The following is a 17,691-nucleotide window of genomic DNA, read 5'->3' as shown; positions in this document are numbered from 1 at the left end:
AATATGAGTTTCCTGGAATTACTCACTCACAGGATTCTTTTCATTCATAAAAACACAGTCATGCGATGACATCATTCTTTCCCCTCCCTCCCCATCTTAGTGAAGGGCACAGGCAGGAGAGAGGTGAAGGGAAGCTGCCATCTTGGTGCTGGGCATTTATTTTTAAAGAGACCCGCACCTAAATGTTTTGTTGCTGGTCAAGAATCTGTACTTTGACGCAACAAAGAAATGCAGTTTCAGAGTAAAGAGAAAGCGACTAGGAACCGGAAGGAAAAAAAATGCCAGCCGACACCACTACCGGCATCATATTTTATACACCTTATTTTGAAGACAGACAGAGGTGCCCAGAGAAGAGGGGTTGGGGGGAACTGAGGCAATTTGCACCGGGGCCCTGCAAAGCACCCCCCCCCCGCTCGTGCTGTGTATATCATTGGCTCCAGCCACACTGCTTACCAGAGCCCCACACGCACACTGATCCTCGTAAGGGGACAGGAGCAGCAGGGCCCCCACCATCACATCTGTTCCAAGCCCCATAAGCCATCTGGGAAGCCCCCTTTAAAGACCAGCCTCCTGTTTCTGAATTCATGGTTTTCCAGTTTAAGCCTTTTGTGTACGCCTTTTACAGCTGTGTAATGGGCAGAAAATCAACAGGTACAGCTCATCCTGTTTTCACATTGGGAAACACTCCATTGGTTGATTTGCCGTCTGTCATGCAGCCCTGCAGATGAATTACAAGGCCACCACTGTTTCTGTGATAAATTCTTTACAGTGATGAGAAGTTTCAGGGCAGTGTCAACGTTCCCTGTACAAGAGAGAACACTGGAGACTTATTTTGTCTTTGTGGTGTCTGGTTTATTTACAAATATACAAGCAGAGTATGTTGGAAGAAATACAGCTGTCCTACAGTAGGCAGCAAGTCTGCTGATCCTTGCATCAGATTCCTAGAGTGCAGCTGTTGCTGGCAGCCTGCTCCAGAGTTGCACCCCATCTAAATGCTCAGCTGGAAGACTAAATTTGAGCTGCAAAACTGCTGGCGTTCTCTCTCAGCACATATGCTGCTGAGCATTTGCTCCCAGACCACCCCACCCTGCAGATGAATTGCCAGTTCTGGAAACCGTAACTGACATTATTTTGTCCCTGACCACTGAGTCACAGTGATCAAGCTGGCCAAACTTACAACAATAAGTTAATTCATGAAAATGTATGGAAATTTAAATTAGTTACCCAGCATTTAAACAAACTGGTTATTTTAAAACACACACACAGTTAAAATAATCTTGGGAGATAAATCTATAATGGTTACATTGACTGGAGACGAAGACACTTTTGAAAGAGCCAGTAGTGTGTTCACTTGCTTTTGAGTAAAAAGCTTAGGGTTGTGCTGTTATTAAATGTCTCTTCCACTCTTTCCCAAGGGCTTGAAGTGGGTAACAGTTAAAAATAAAATTACACACAATACAAGTAAAATGTCTATTTAATTAAAGTCACACCTGCATAATCCTGGTTGCTGAATGCTAGCTGAAAGAGGAAAATTTTACTGCTCTTTTGGAAAGTATACAGGCTCAGATGTTGATGAATCAATAACGAAAGCACCACAGTTATGGTTCAGCCTCCAAGAACACCTTTCTACATGCTTTTGCTGTTCTCACTTGGTTCATGGGTAGTATGGTCAAGATTAAGATGGCCACTTAAGCATCACCCAAAAAGAGGATACAGAGTTGCATAAAATGTGCAGGTATACATACAGATGCATCTGGAGAAAGAATTAAACTTAATTACATTCCAATAGAGATACAGTACTTCTCACCATAGTGGGGAAGACTGTGACCAGGCACTGACCTGTGTGCCCGCTCAGTCTGCTGTCCAGGTGCTTGTTGTTGATGGGCCATTTCAACACCCCTGCTGGTTCATTCTTCTTGTGGATCTTTATATTTAAACCAGACTTGGACTGGACAGCCCTTCAAATAGTGTATTCCCCAACCTGGTGTACTCCAGATGTTTTAGACTACAACTCCCAGAATTCATGACCATTGGCTAGGGCTGATGGAGGATGAAGTCAATACATTTGGAGAGCACTAGGCTGGAAAAGGCTGAAACAGAGGATCCCTTCAAATAAAGGACTGTCTTCTGTATTACTATAGGGCCACCCCTGTCAAGATCAAGAAGCCATTCTCAGGAAAACAGATCTTAATGGCCATGATGATGGCACAAAGCTGAGATGTCCTCTGAGGTATTTAGAACCAAGCTGTTAAGGGTTTTAGAAGTCATCCCCAATACATTGCATTACGCGAATAACCCAATCAGGAGCCAGAGCAGGGCTGAAGTACTGCTGTAATGCACTCTCTATGGCCTACCACAGCAAGAAAGTGGGCTACTGCTTTCTGCCAGAATAGTATCAAGGGAAGCACAGTGTATTACAGTGGTCAAGGTCACCAAGGCATGAATGGAGTTGCTTCCAAGGAGAAAGGCTGAGCTGAAGTTGAGTGTGGATTTATAAATAAAAAGAGGATCAGTAACTAGTTACATTCAATAGATTTTTATTTATTTCCTTTTGGCTTTATGTTCCAGCATATAGCAAAGATTATATGCTCTCATCTTCTAAGACTATTATGGGGAATTAGTTCAACAATGTCATGTTTCAGCACAGATAGGCATTTTTTCAAAGCACTGTGATTTAAAAAAAAAAGGCTTTCTGATATTTCTTCCGAAAATATTTGCAGAACTCAAGGGCTGGCATTTTATCAGATCCCTTTTATGTTCATACATTTCTCAGTCTGAGAATAATAAGACAGCAGATCATCACTTCCAATAGCCAGCCTTCCTAATGTGATGAAAGTTTTACATTTTCTTGGGAGAGAAAGAAGATTGAAGCAAAAGTCCATTCTGATCTCTCACAGTTTCATCAAATGACAACACAGTGTTTGGAAGCAGGAAGGGGACAGTGGCTATCTGGGTAGACATCTCGTCTCCCAAACTTGCACCCAGGTCTGCCTCACCACTGAACAGGCCTAGAAAAATGCCTGGTTTGAAACTGGCCCAGCTAGTTCTGTTGATTGATATCAAGCCAAGTAATTTGTGTGTGTGTTTTTTAAGCTCAGTTTCACTCTTACACAAGAACAACATGCATTTTCAGATAAGGATGCATGTAAGCGAGCAGTGGGTTATTTGGCAGATAGAGAAGAAATGGCAAATCTTAGTTAAATGCAACCTAATGCATGTGCACTGAAAGCAGACTGTAATCCTAATGACCAAGAATTAAAATGAATTAGAATCACTATGCCACATATAATCATGTGCCACCACATGTGCGTAAAAAACCCACCCTTTTTACTGCACTTGTAAACCAGCCTGATTATGGGTGCAAATGGGCAGTTAAATTGTATTAAGGGCTACTATCTGATCAGTGTTTAATAGTTGTTGATCTGTGTTAATTGATCTTGAACCCACTTTAAACATAATCCAGCTCTTCCTCTTTATTTAAGCTATTTGTAGGCAGGGCCTGGTTTTCCCATGTTTCTGTTGGTATTGGTGATGTAGACTGTTACAATACAGGTATTGCAAGCCATAAAAATTAAATGGTGGCAATGATGAGATCTATAGTCTGCAATGTTCTTATCAATGTTTATATTTATCATAGACATTCATTTGGTGTTATTAACTTGCAGTCAATTATATATCCATCGCAAACAGCTATTTAACCTCCACTGATTAATTTGACTGATATAGGTTTATCAGGCACTTAAAAAATATTTTAATTTACCAACCTCAGGATTGCAAAGAAGGGATGGGAATCTTAAATGCCAAATTTCTTACTTTAAAAGCTGCCAGTTGCTTCTGTTCCTTGAGGTAGCAGAGAGAAATGTGCAAATATAAACTAACCTGGTCTCCAAATAGATCAGACACTGGAAGCCTTTTTTATATAAAGATACCATTAACTGTCAACTTACTATGCATATTTACTTACTTCTAAATGATTTAACATAAGAAAAACCCTGATGGATTAGATCAAAGGTTCATCAAGCCCAGTTTAGATGCATCTGGAAAACTTATAAGCAGGTCATGAAACCAATAGCTATCACTTCTTATTTCACCCCAGCACCTAGCATTCAGAGGTATACTTCTTTTGGCCATGGAGGCTCCATTTAGTTACAACCGTTAAATGGTTTCCAATGTGTGGATTAGTTACCATGCTTCAATGGATTTTCAGTGTCTTTCTCCCAAGTAGGAGTGCATAGGCTACACCTTATGGTTTGGGGGCCTTGGCTCAACACTTTTTGGCTTTTAGGGTTGGCAAAGTTCTTAATATGAGTGAGAAGTCATTGCTGCTCTTTCTACCTCTACAGCAGACGATTTACACTCGAATTCTATACATTCTTGCTCAGAAGTAAGTGCCACTAAATTCAATGGGACTTACTCCCAGATGCATGTGTGTATATAGGATTGTAATTTTCGGACTGATGAGAGGGGAGGCTATTGACGGATACAGATGCTGATATTTTCTCTGTGGGTCATACAATGCAACAGGTTATGTCAGCCTTCCTCAATCTGGCGCCCTCCAGATGTGTTGGACTATAACTCCTATAATTCACCAGCCAGTTCTGTTGGCTGGGGATGCTAGGGGTTGTAGTCCAACCCATCTGGAGGGCGCCAGGTTGGGGAAGGTTGAGTTACGTGCTCTTCCCAGTCAGAAGACCAAAATATGAATCCTCGATTACCCACTCCCTTCTAACGGCTCTTGTGAATACTCGTCGTCTGCTTCCTCTTCTTCTCCCTTCTCTTGTTTTATTTGTTAAGGACTCCACATTCAACGTTTCAGTTAAACTGTCTCTTTAAACGCGGACAGAAAGCAAGAGCGAAAAAGCAATTTACGTCTTCTCCCCTTCACAAAGATGGCAGCCACGCCCCTATCGCGCCACCATCCGCCCAACACAAAGATGGCCGCCGCCGCTCTTCCTCCTCCTCCTCCTCTTCCTCCACCTGAACGTCGGGACGTAATCGACGAGAGCACGCAAGTATGCCGCCCTATTACCCAGATCCTGTGACGCGCTCAGCGCTGAGGTGGTAGATTAAGCGGTGGGGAGGAGTCGTTCCGATAGGTTTTGATTGGTAGAGAAGCGATCACGTGACGCCCCTGGAATTTGTTGGCGGAAGTAGTGGTTGGGTGACTGGTGGTGGCTAATTGAAGAGGTCAGTGAGGAAACCTCTTAAGAGGAGAACGTAAGAGTGGATGCATGTGTGACTCTCTCCTTCTCGCACCTGGCAGTTTTTAACGCGTGGATCCTGGTCGTGTGATAAAGGCTCTGACCAGAGGCGGGCAGAAAGTAGATCTCCAGATGTTTTTGACTTCGACTCCTAGCATTCTTGACCATTGGCCATGCTGGCAGGGACTTCTGGGAGTTGAAGTTCAAAACATCTGGAGAACACCAGGTTGGTGTAAGCTGCTCTAGTGCTCCATGTCGCTTTGTACCGCTTTACCCTCTTCCGTCTTAAGGCACTTGTAGTCCTTGGGAACAGGACTTGCGTATCTGTCATGCTGTATGCCTGGCTTATGTCAAGAGGTGGGCAGACTTCAGGCTTCTGAGATTTACTTTGCTTTTGACTAGAGTCCAGAGGTCCACCAGCAGGTGGTAGGTGTAAAATAGTGACTAAGACAGGTGGCAATATGTTAAGAATTAAGGAACAGGGTGTCTCTGAACACATGCTGAGACCAGGGAAGTTCACAAGACCTTTCACCCAAAAAGCCATTCCTGTTTTCTCTCAAGTGTTGTCTGTTTTCAGCAATCTAAGGGAGGGGGTATTTTTTGCAATTAGTCAGGGGTCAGGAACCCTTACCAATTCTATGCTAATCACACAGTTCTATCAGTAGATCCCCATCTACTTTGTGTCCATCCCTGGCTTATGCTGTTGGAGAGAGGTAATGCTGAGGAGGCAGCAGTATGGGAGCTTTGGGGCTCAGCCCATTATCTCACGCAATAGGGCAGCACCGTGAAGAACAGTGTAAGACAAATGGAAACATTAGTGGTATAGGAAAATACCATGTCTCCATGTCCCATCATACTCCTATTCCATTTTGAGGCAATTGTAGTCTTTCCCCGGGAAGAAACAAGATTTGGAGTAGTGGGAGAAATAAAATGGAAGTTACTCTGAAAATTCCAACTGCACATTTTAGACTATATTTTCCTCTTTGTTGGCCTTTATTATTGTTGAATTAGCTTTCTGTTCCCCTTTTCCCATGTACATTTATTTATATAACGAGTGCATGAAATCTCCTTCACTTGCTTGCTTTTTCTGTCATCTAGAAGTGAAACCATAAAAAAGGAAAGTCTGAGTAAAAATGGGTAAAGCATACTTATTCTGTCTATTTGGTATTTTGGGCTCAGGGCTAATTCACGTAATAGGCATCTTCCGCATGAAAACACTGCAGTGAAAGAAACAGCACAAGCCTGTGTGTAGTTTATGATATGCCACAACTGCACATATAGACACAGTGAAATACACCTATGCTAGGAAACTGCAGTTGGTTGTGGTTTCCCAGTGTGTGCTCCTCATGTGAACATGGATGCTGTGTGTTTACATCACTTTAAGCCAGAAATTCTGCTTGGTCTGACTACCACAAAGATGTCTTTACAGATGGGAATATGGTAATGGATCCCATGTCAAGTGATAAGAGAATATCTGCCATCTGTTGAGCTACAGAGAAATTCAGTTTAGCTTAGCAAAATAGGTATGCTCTCCACAATGTTGATTCTCCATGTATAAAGCAGCTCGGAGCCCTCTTTGTGACTGTGGAATCTGTGCCACACTGTTTACCTTGCATACTGGCCAAGATTTGGATAAAGTCGCTTTCTAAAAAATCTGCATTGGCACTAATTGGCCATCTGATTCAGTGCAGCACCAGGTGTGTGGACCACAATGGTAAATGTTTCAGCCTGTCCCATGTAGTCTTGAGTTACTTGACTCACATTTAATATAGAGATGAAGGGAGAAGATGTATGTGTCTCTTAGGGCGCAGTCGTATGGCCGCCAGTCAGTGGCAAGATAGCCATAGGATAGGTCGGTTCCTTGAAAGCTGAACTCCTCATAGGCAGTGCAGATCAGCTCTGCACCCGTAAGAGGAATGCAGAGCGGTGAAAACGGGGTGTTCCTGGGGGCGGAGAAGGCAGGGCGGAAGTACCATTCCGATGCTTCCTATGTGTCGTCTGGTGTCCGCCCCCCCACTCTGACTTCCTGCGGCTAGACAGCCGAAATGAGCTGTCTAGCCATGAATGCAGGGTGGCTGAAGTGCAGAGGGGGTGATCCCCTCCACAGTGCTCCTGCCCTGCATTGGATAGGCGGTTGCCTCTGAGTTCGGAGGCAGCCACCTATCCCGATAGGATTGCACCTGTCCAATGAGGTAATATAGAGAGAGCAAAACTGTTGTGATGGTTTCATAGTAAAGGATGCAAAGGTGCTAACTGGATGTTTTCTTGTTGATTGTTAAAATTGAATGCTATTCAGTCTAGGCTTGTAGCTTGGAAGTAGGATTTCCAGATCATAAGCCAAGCCCGCTATTCATTTAACAGGCCTGTAGGCATGAAAGAGGATTTCCTGCCCTGTTGCATCTCTGGTCCCCTTGTCCAGCTTGTTTTGGTTGCTTAAGGTGCTCCAGCATGGGTGAGGGAGAATTAAAGGAGGAATGGATCAAGACATTCTATCTAAGTATCATGGTGAATAGCTGTTGTTAGACAGTTTCATGGTGGCGATGTCTAATTGAATGGTCCAGACTGCTTGATGGTCTCGAGATCTTCCCTGGTGCCACAACTTTAGACTAAAGTTTGTGTGATACCTGGGGAGAAGGGAACAAGAAAATGGTTATGCTGAACAATGAATGACATTGGCATAGTCCGAATGAGAGTGTTTCCGTCTTTCCACAGCAAATTAAAAAAAAAAAAAATCATTTGGTTACTTTGTAGAGACATGCAGTTCTTTGGTCGACTCGTGAACACTTTCAACAATGTCACCAATTTGTTTTCAAACCCATACCGGGTGAAGGAGGTATCCCTGGCAGAGTACGCGTCTCGGAAACGGGTGAAGTGGGAAGATAGGATAATCTTGTATGATAACAGCTCAGCTCACTCCTGGGACTGTCTTCTCATGAACCCTCAGAATCAAACAAATGCCTTCCGGTGAGTGGCAGAGAGACCTCTTTATTTATTTTTTAATATGTTGACATCTTGAGGTTGAGAGCAGAGGGATATGAGAGAGTAGAATTCCTAAAGCCTAATTAAAGGATTATGGTACAGAACTTCTTCCTGGTAGAAGAAGGTGACATTGATGGTGGATTGAAAGGCTTGCAGGGAATATACCAGCTGTTGCCTGGTAGCCATAGGTGATGGGGAATTCAGTACAGATGAGCAAGTGGGCTGGCTTCCTTCACAGCTTGCTCAGAAACCAAGGGGCTATCTGAGGAAGATCAGATTACTCTCTCCATAGCGGCTGGATTTTTTTTTTTTTACTGGCCTGCATTTCCATGCTGCTAGCCCCTTAGCAGGCTAGTAAATAGTTCTATAGGGTAATGACTTTTGAGGGGTTTATTTTATTTACTTAGAGAGCAATCCTATGGTCCTTGGGCAAACATCCTAGGGACTATAGGATGGCTTGCAAAATCCCTTCTAAGGTCATAGACAGCCCCTGCCCCCTCACAGAAAGAACTGCACTGGCTGCCCTCCAAAGTCGGAAAAGTGACCTCGGAGGAGGAGGAAAGGGGACATTCCAGTGGGCAGGGAGGGGAGGAGACCAGAGAGGCCAGGAAGCAAGTTATACTCAGCCTCCTCCAGCCTTCTTCCCTTCCTCTCTAAAGTGCCCATGCTAGATGGGCTGAAAATACAGATTGGAGGCAGGATCGCCTCTGCTGCTCCTGCCATCCTGCCGGCTTCAGCCCAGCAGAGTATAGGAATCTTGGAAACGAGGGCACCCTTACTTATTTATCTCACCTTTCCATGAGAAAATGGCACTCAAGATGGCTGACAATAAAATCCAGATTAAAAGCAAATTCTTAATTAAAGCATAACATTAAAACAAATAAATTAAAAGCACAATTATTTAGAAGGCTAGAATATGCAGTGGTGAATACACTGTGGTAAGAAAACATGATGGTAAGCTTCCTTTTTCTACGAGGGCCACCTTTTGAGAGGGAAGAATAAAGAGAGGAGATGATGTTCACTCCCAGCCACTGTGAAACCTCCATGTACTGGGAAGGAACTGCTCTGTCTTTTGTCTCATCCCCTTTGTTTAGGATCAACTATTTGTGATGCACTCTATATGGAACTGCCCTCGAAGATGACTTGGAGGCTTCAGCTAGTGCAAAATACCATGGTTTGTCTCCTGTCCAATGTTGGGAGTCCAGGACATATTTCTCCCATTCTGTGGCAACTGTCATTCACCATCTACCTAAACCCAAACCCAATTCGAGGTGCTAATACTCAACCTTAAAAGCTTTCACAGCTTAAGACCCAATGACCTGATTCACACAACATGACAAGCCAGAGTATGGGTTACTATGGCATGTTAACCACAAACAGCACACACTTCACAACCCAGTAATAACCCACAGCAACGACAAGCCACACTCAGCCCATACTCTGTCTTGTGTTGTGTGAACCCAGCTGATAGCTTGGAGACTGCCTTTCCTCATGTGAGCCCTGCTTGTCTTCTGTGGGTCAGGCCCTGCTGTATGAACAGAGAATGTCTCTAGTTAGGAGCAGGAGTGTTTGTGCAATTGCCTTGAGGCTGTAGAATAGCCTCTGTGATGAGGTTTGGAGTTGTCTCTTTCTCTCTCTCTCTCTCCCTCTCTCTCTCTCTCCCTCTCTCTCTCTCTGCCTTTCAGTGAGATTATCAAACTCCCCTGTTCCAGTGGGGTTTTTAAATAAAGTCTTGCTGCTGTTAAGAATGTTATGGTTTTTGCTGATTTGTTGGTGGGTTTTGCATTTGTGGGATTTGTTGGTGGGTTTTGCATTTGTGGGATGGGTTTTGCATCTGTGGGATTTGCTGGTGAGTTTTGCATTTGTGGGTTTTGCATTTGTAGGATTTGTTGGTGGGTTTTGCATTTGTTGGTGGGTTTTGCATTTGCATTGAGCATTTTTTCAAATGGTTTTGTGATTATAGCTAATTTAATCTTGGTTGTAAGTTGCCTTGAGCTTTGGAGAGGCAGGGTGTGAATCTTTTAAATGCATTTCCTTTTGCAGGCTTTTCCAGGTAGACAATGAAGCGGATGCCAACGAGCACTTTGACCTGTATGTCAAGCAGTTGCGGCCCTTCTATGAGAGTTATCGGGATCCTTTGCCTCTGGAGACAGTGCAGCAACTGGCGGACTGTTTCCGAAGCCACCCCAGCTGGTCACTGGCTCACATAGCCGTAGAGGTTGGACTTCTGGAGAGCTTCCGGCACAATCACATCTTGAGGTATCATGATTGGAGTTTCTCCTGAAGGGGGATGGCTGGACGTTGCAAACGCATGTAGGGCATAGGAGGGCAGATTTCCAGCTTGCAGGGTCTGCTTTCTTTTCTTTTTTGTACTAGAACCCCCAGGTCCACTAACTGGATCCAGATGTAAAATGGTGGATCAAGGAGCAGAGCCCCATGAGCTGTATGCTGGGATACGAACCTGGACCTCCCTGCTCATAGTCCAGTGCAGCCTTCTCCAACCTGGTGCCCTCCAGGAGGATGTGTGTGTGAGAGAGTGACACACACCCATGGTCGCTTTGAGGACAAGATGGGGGGGGGGAATAGGCCAGAAGACTCCCTCATCTCAAATGGACTAGCAGCAAGCCCTAGGGTGGGGGTTTTGAACCTCTTTCAACCTGAGGAAGGAATTCTGTTTCAGAGAAGCTCTCAGGGGCCACATTCCAGTGGTGGGCGGGGTCAAAGGCAAAAGGGGTGGGATCAAAATACGAGCATATTTTAGCTTAAGGTCGCAATCCTATGGCCACTAGACAGTGGCTAGACGGCCATAGGATTGGTTGGTTTCCAGGAACCGCCTCCCTGCCCCCTTCCCTGCTGCCTCGTATCCAGCATGGAATGTCCCTGGGCTCCGGGCTCATAAGAGCAGCATGGAGCAGGGTAAAAGGGGGAGTTCCAGGGGGCAGGGAGTATGGAAATGCCGGTATAATGCTTCCTATGTGTCAGCCAGCTTTCCCCTCCCGCCCCCCCACTCCAAGGTCTTGAGGTCCTGCGGCTGGACAGCTGTAATCAGTGGCCAGAGCATGGAGGAGAAGATCCCCTCCGTGCTCCAGCTGCCTTGCGTTGGGTAGGCTGCCTATCCCGATAGGATTGCTCCCCAAATTTCTTACTGCTAGTGACTAAGCCTTAGGAGAGGCATGCCAAGCTTTTCGAATGGGGGGGAATGCGCAAAAGTTGCGAGGACACCAAATGTTTGGTGATGGGGGGAAAGGGCTTGGGTCCAGAGGAAGGGGGTGCAGTCATCTGGGGAACCCAGGAGGTCCTGACTTGGCCTGCCAGGAGATCCTGCACCCCTGTCCTATGAGCACAACTGCTAATCTCTGTGTGCACTCTTTTGCCTCTAAACTGGCCAGATGGTGCCCCTGAGGAGACTGGATTTGGCCCCAGACCCCCAGTTGCTGTTCCCTACCGTACACCTTGGCCTGTCCCTCACACCTTGGCCTGTCCTTCTTTCCTACAATGTAATCTTTCTAGGCAGTGACAGCATCACTTAAATATTCTCTTCAGCCCCTAGAGCAGTAAATAAGTTAATGCTAAGTAGGAAGAGCAACAGCCATAGAAATCAAGTAATGTCATGGGCTTTTGAAGCAAAAATTTTGGCTAGGCTGTGAGATTCTGGCTGGTTTTGCACTTGTGCCTGCCCAGCTGCTTACCTAGCATCCATTTTTGTGTTGCAGCTGCATAAACAGCAACAGCTCCGACAACGAATGCACTCCACTGCACTTAGCTTGCCAGAAAGGAGACCTCGAGAGTCTGCGGGAGTTGGTGGAGCAGTGCCATGCCCGTCTAGATCTCACAGACAAAAACGGAGAATCAGTCTTCCACTATGCTGTCCGAGGGAGCAACCCGAAGATCATAGAGGTGAGGGGGTGAAGGAGAAGTGCAGTTTTCTGCTAGAATGAGATAGGCAAAAAGAAGAATGATTGGCGCATAACCAGAGGAAATGGGAACCCGGTCCTCCAAATCAGGAGGAACTGGAAATAGGCTGTCAAGTATATTTGTATGTAACCCTCATGTCTAAGGGCAGAACTGCAAGCTAGGAGACATATGCGAGGTTCCTAACCCTGGGCTTGTTTCATAATACTTTTTGCAGGGGGCTTTTTGCAGGGGCCAGAGATTTTTAGGGAGAAATATGGGGTGGGGGAATGCTTCAGGGAGAATCATGAAGGTGGGGCGAATCAGAGGGGGAATGCTTGACTCTTCCCCTAACTCCCAGTGCCCCTTAGGTTGTTCTAAACCTATATTTTCCCCATCTGAGTTCCAAGACCAGAATTAAACTTGACAAGAGGGAATGGTTACATTGGACAAAGATTGAGCGATGTCCCGTCATGTCCACCAGATCTTTTACAAATGTTCCCTTACCCCCATCATGGGTTTGAGGACATATTTGTGAAAGTAATGTGTAATTCTGCCCTACAATCCTCTTAAAATGTAACAGTGGAGTGGGGGGAATTATTGGCAATTGTTCTAGATGACAAGAAGCCTTTTGGTAATTTAGAACGGAATTTTCTTTTTTCAGACATTAAGGGCACCATTCTGTGCATATTTAGATAGAAAAAAGCCCTACAGCTTCCAGCTTCTCTCCAGCCAGCAATGCTAAACATTCATTCATTCATTTATTATATTTCTACACTGCCCAATAGCCACAGCTCTCTGGGCGGTTTACAAAGATTAAAAGCCATTAAAAATACATTATACATGGTATAAAAACCCATTTACATACAAACATAAACAGACAACGCACACATAGATGCATATATCTGAACAATATTTTGACAATCAATAAGAAACATGCATAGGATTGCACCCTAAGTGACTTTCATATTGGACCAACATTTAGGATTTTGACATGAACAACAGGCAGTTCACTTAAAGCTAGAGTACTTCTAAACAGATAATAGTTAGATGTGAACTATCAAGAGGTAGCAGAAAAGACAAGTATCTATTTGTAATTTTGGTGTACCCTTTAGCAACTGCAGTAAGATGTGATTCTAATTTACAGGGGTTAACAACAGGAGAGACAATAAATAAAATTTGCTTATATTCAGATGACATAGTAAGTAATTATATTAATGTAATTAAGGAGATCAGAAGAACTTATTCCTCATTTAGATGGATATTGGAGTACAAAATGAAAATTTAAAAACATTTAGTAAGGGTTCACTTAAGTGAAAATGTAAAGAGGGAATTAAAGAAGTGGTTGAGTATAGTCTGAAGAAGACACCGGTTTAGAATTGAGAAATGTTATTTACTCTGAACAGGAATCGTGTGCAGAATTATGAATTACTCTATGGGAGAATTAAGAGACAGTTGGGACAGTGGAAAAAATTAAAATGCAACTGGGAAGGATAAAAATGCCTGCTTGTCCTTGAGGTAGTAATGCGTGCTACCAAACTGCTTGAAGAACTATGCTATACTCAGTGTGCTGTGCAGTGATATCAGTTATTGTATTCATGTACTTTTATATGTCAAATTTAAAAACAACAACATGCCCATCCCATTCTTGGGGGAGGTTTGACACATGCTTCCTCTCTTGCACTGTTACGTTTCGAAAGCATTTGAGATATCCGTGACACTGTAGAGCATCCCCTTGGATAAAAGTAACATGGAAAGCTGTGCTTGAGTTTGCTCCTCTGGGAGATGAATCAAGTCTGGTATTCCTGATGAGCTAGATAACATGCATCCTTCAGAGTCTCTAAACTAAAGTGACCTTGTTCAATGGTTCCAGCTCCTGGGCAAGAGGTCAACCGCTGCTCTGGACCACCTGAACGATGACGGCCAGAGTGCTTTGCATCTGGCCTGCCAACTGGGCAAAGAAGATGCGGTTCTCTCTCTCTTAAAGGTTGATGCCAAGTGCACTAACCTGGGAGTGCTGGGCTACCCCATCCACACTGCTATGAAACACAGTCAGAAAAAGTAAGTTTGCTCTTCCTTCACTGGGAGAACGGCACTCAGATTTCCGCTGTTATGGATATTATGAGAGCTGGTGTGGTGCAGTGGTTGGAGTGTTGGACTGGGACCTGGGAGATCTGGGTTCTAATCCCCACTCGGCCATGAAGCTCACTGGGTGACTTTGGGCCAGTCACTGATTCTCAGCCAAACCTACCTCACAGGGTTGTTGTGAGGATAAAATGGAGAGGAAAAGGACCATGTAAGCTGCCTTGGGTTCCTTGCAAGTGGAAAAAAGGTGGGAGGTAAATGTAATAATTTAAAAAATATCCTGCCTGCTTTTTGAGTGTAGATGGCAGAGGCCCGTTCTCTCGGCCCCCACTGTGCTAGGCCTGGGGAAGACTGGCTTGTCCAAAGCAAGTTGTCAGCAGCGTGATTGACCTGTGTGGCATGGCAGGCCTGGGGAACAGAGTCTGATCTGGAAGCGACCAGGAATCACCAGGCTATTTCCGGACTGGCACCGATATGGGATTGATTCCCCCATGTCTAATTACAGTGCACTTTGCATATTAAAATGTGCCTCTTTTCTAAAAAAAAAAAAAAAAATGGCTTGTGCCCTGCACTGTGCCTGCTCATCTTGGCCCAGTCAGGCCAGCACCCCACCAGCCCGTGATGTGCTCGTCTCCTCCTCTGGACTGTGACCCTTCCCACTTTTCATTGGCTAAAAAGTCTTGGCTCGTCATTGCCCCCTGAGTGCTTGTATTTCTCTTAAGACACACAGTCCTGGGCTGAGATGACAGTGTGCTTCTTTCTGCAACAGCATCGCCTGCAATGGGAAAATAACATTAAAATTATCCCAAAGGAGGCTTGAGTTTGGACAAATGAGAAGTAGAACGCATTGTAAACATTGAAATATGCGTTGAAGATGATGATCCTGTGATCTGTGCTGGATCTTGTCCAACACAGTGGGTCCTTTGGGTCTGTTTTTTAAAGGCCAGATGTTCAAGTTCAGGGATGTGTATATTGTGCACTGCAGCACACAGGATATGCCCTACTTGTGCCCAGATGCACCTCATTGCATGCTGCTCAGGAATTGCACTAAGGAAAACCAAATCCTGCAGCCTATATATGCTTGCACATATTCATGCAATTTATTCTGTTTCTGCTAGCGGTAGGGTTGGGGAGGTATTCAGAATTTAATATTAATATACTACTGGGGTCTCCAACGTGGTGCCAATGTACCTGTGGACACTTCTTAGCACCCATGAGGGTCCCTGCCTCTCCTAATTTTAATTGTATTAAGATTTTTTAAAAGAAAATTAGTTGGGAGAAGGGATGTACGGATTTTGTAGAATCCGTTCTGTCTGCATTTCACGGATTGTCAGGTACCTTTTGCTCTGTTGTCCGCTCATTGGCAGAATAGGATTTTTTTTTCCAATCTCCCGAATTTGGGCAAATTCTCATTTGGGCAAATTCGTGCTTGCGAAAATGCACAAATACCCCCCCCCCATGTGTATTTTCATGTTTTAGCCTATAGGGGAAATGCACATTTTTGCCTGGTTTTTTTATTTTATGTATTCTTCTACTAAATTTGCATACAATTCTGGAAAGTAAAAGAAATAGTACACAAGTTTGCAGAATCCATGTGTCTCGGGAAAAGCCAGTCCAGTGTGGAATCCGCAGGTCGAATTCATAGAATCCAAACTCATTTGACTTCATTGTGGATTTCCCCATCATTCCTAGTTGAGATGCCAGCATGCAGCAAAGTGAAGTTCTGCCCTCCAGCACCATTATTTTGGTTCAAAAAGTTGTTTTTGTGTTTTGGAGCTCAGACCCCACCTGTGCTTTGTTACGAAGATTCTTGAACAAGTTACTTTCTTCTGGTCTCACCAGTTTGCCTTCTGGGACATGAGTGTTTTGTGATCAGCCATGCCCGCAATGGCAGACATTTTGTGAGAGTGCCCGCAACATTCTCTCAAAATTCCGAATGTGCCTAATGACTGACAAAGGTTGAGGACCTGATGTATTATAATGTATTATAATGCAGTATTATATTGGACTTCTACCCCTTGACCACTTAGGAGTCATGCTGTTTCACCCCTATTTCTCAAACGTCCGAGATGTCACCAGGCATTACTTGCATGCATTTTGAAGCATATCTTAATTAATTTTTGTTTCTGTATAACATCAGTCTTATCCCACATTGTCCGCCCAAATTGAACAGCTGCTTACAAACCAACCAAAGCCTAATAAAACAGGCAGCACCAACATCAAAATAGTAATCAAAACAGAGAAATGGCAGGACAACACAAATATCAGGCAATATATATTTATGTATTCTATAAGAAAACTTGAAAGAGAAAAAAATCAGGCAGTGCAGTTCTTAGCATACTAAGAGTTGGGGGATGGCTACTTGTGAGCGGAGCTTTTCTGTGGTGGCCCCCAAAATGTGGGGTGTCTTCCCTAGAGCTGTCCACCTGGCACTTACTAGGTTGACTTTTCAGTACTAGGCAAAGACCTTTTTATCCTCCCAGGCCTTTAAAAAGAATTTTTAGCTGCTGCTTGTTTTGTTTTATTTTTAGTGATGTGTTACATACTGTGTTTTGGAATTGTCATTTTCCATGTTTTAGCTTCTTGGTTATTTCTTCTAAAATTATTTTGAATTGTTGCTGCTTTTAAAACTTTATTGAAATCTTCTAATGTGTTTTATCATGGGTTCTGTTGTGTTTTGTTGTTGTGTTGTTGCTTATGTTGCCCTGAGAGCTTTATTGAATGAATAAATACAATTAAGGGCTAAGAATTTGCATTTTAGAATGAAAAACTGTTATCTCCAGATGCTGAATTCTGTACTTGTTATTGTGCTTTTGACTGCAGAACACCGAGAGCTCTAAGGAAGTCTCTTCCTGGGTACAGACTAGGAAATGCTGTAGTTGCCTCAAGTGCTGTTGCGCAAGATGTGGGTTGAAGACCACATCTTATGTTCAGCCTCTTCCATGGGGAATACCATGAGGGGTATATTTAAATACATTTCCTGTCCCAAGAGCTAGGTTTTGGCAGTGGTGGAGAGTTTCTGGAAACTGTGGCAGAAGGGGCAGGCAGGCGAGGTCCAAGGCCAAGGTAACAATCCACAAAGCGAGGAGGAGAGGCAGGGTACAGCAGGACACCAAGAGGACTTGGCATTTGGGGCAGCATAGCAGGGGACGATGCTATGAAACCAGTAAATAAGGTACTGGCCAAGATAAGTAAATAAGGGAGCAATCCTCTGGCCACTAGACAGCGGCTAGATGGCCATAGGGTATCTGGTTTTCCAGGAACTGACCTTGGAGCCCACTTTCCAAGGTTGGTTCCTGGAGAACTGACCTCGCCTGACTTCCGTGCTGCCTCAGAGGTAGTGCGGAACAGCCCCGTGCTCAACCTGGAAAAATTCCTGCCTGAAACCTTGGGGAGCCACTGGGCTAGACAGACCAATGGTCTAACACAGTATAAGGCAGCTTCCTATGTTATCGAAAAGTACACTATTACAGGGCTACTTGATTGCATTGTAGAGTGAGCCAGCCTTGCACTTTGGCCTGTTGTCCTAGGAGTC

At 44.3% G+C, this 17,691-nt stretch overlaps 1 protein-coding gene across 7 annotated transcripts in view; it reads left to right on the top strand.

The window, feature by feature from the left end:
* Positions 1–4,991: 4,991 nt before the first annotated feature.
* PLA2G6 (phospholipase A2 group VI) overlaps positions 4,992–17,691 on the top strand; it is a 31,394-nt gene continuing 18,694 nt past the window's right edge. For 2 of the 7 annotated variants that reach the window (XM_084809790.1, XM_084809793.1), the window contains exons 1-5: positions 5,122–5,187; positions 7,953–8,165; positions 10,224–10,439; positions 11,894–12,077; positions 13,945–14,132. In XM_084809790.1, the coding sequence (XP_084665916.1) occupies positions 7,957–8,165; positions 10,224–10,439; positions 11,894–12,077; positions 13,945–14,132 (797 nt within the window). In that variant the 5' untranslated portion in view covers positions 5,122–5,187; positions 7,953–7,956. Of the gene's footprint in view, positions 5,218–7,952; positions 8,166–10,223; positions 10,440–11,893; positions 12,078–13,944; positions 14,133–17,691 lie in introns of all 7 variants that reach the window. The other 5 variants (XM_084809791.1, XM_084809797.1, XM_084809794.1 and 2 more) reach the window with 4 other exon arrangements.

This window comes from Heloderma suspectum, chromosome 7 (genome assembly GCF_057233095.1).
Source record: "Heloderma suspectum isolate Gila_16-S chromosome 7, 16-S_ref, whole genome shotgun sequence".
NCBI classification, from domain to species: Eukaryota; Metazoa; Chordata; class Lepidosauria; order Squamata; family Helodermatidae; genus Heloderma; species Heloderma suspectum.
This window is presented reverse-complemented; position numbering and strand designations above follow the sequence as displayed.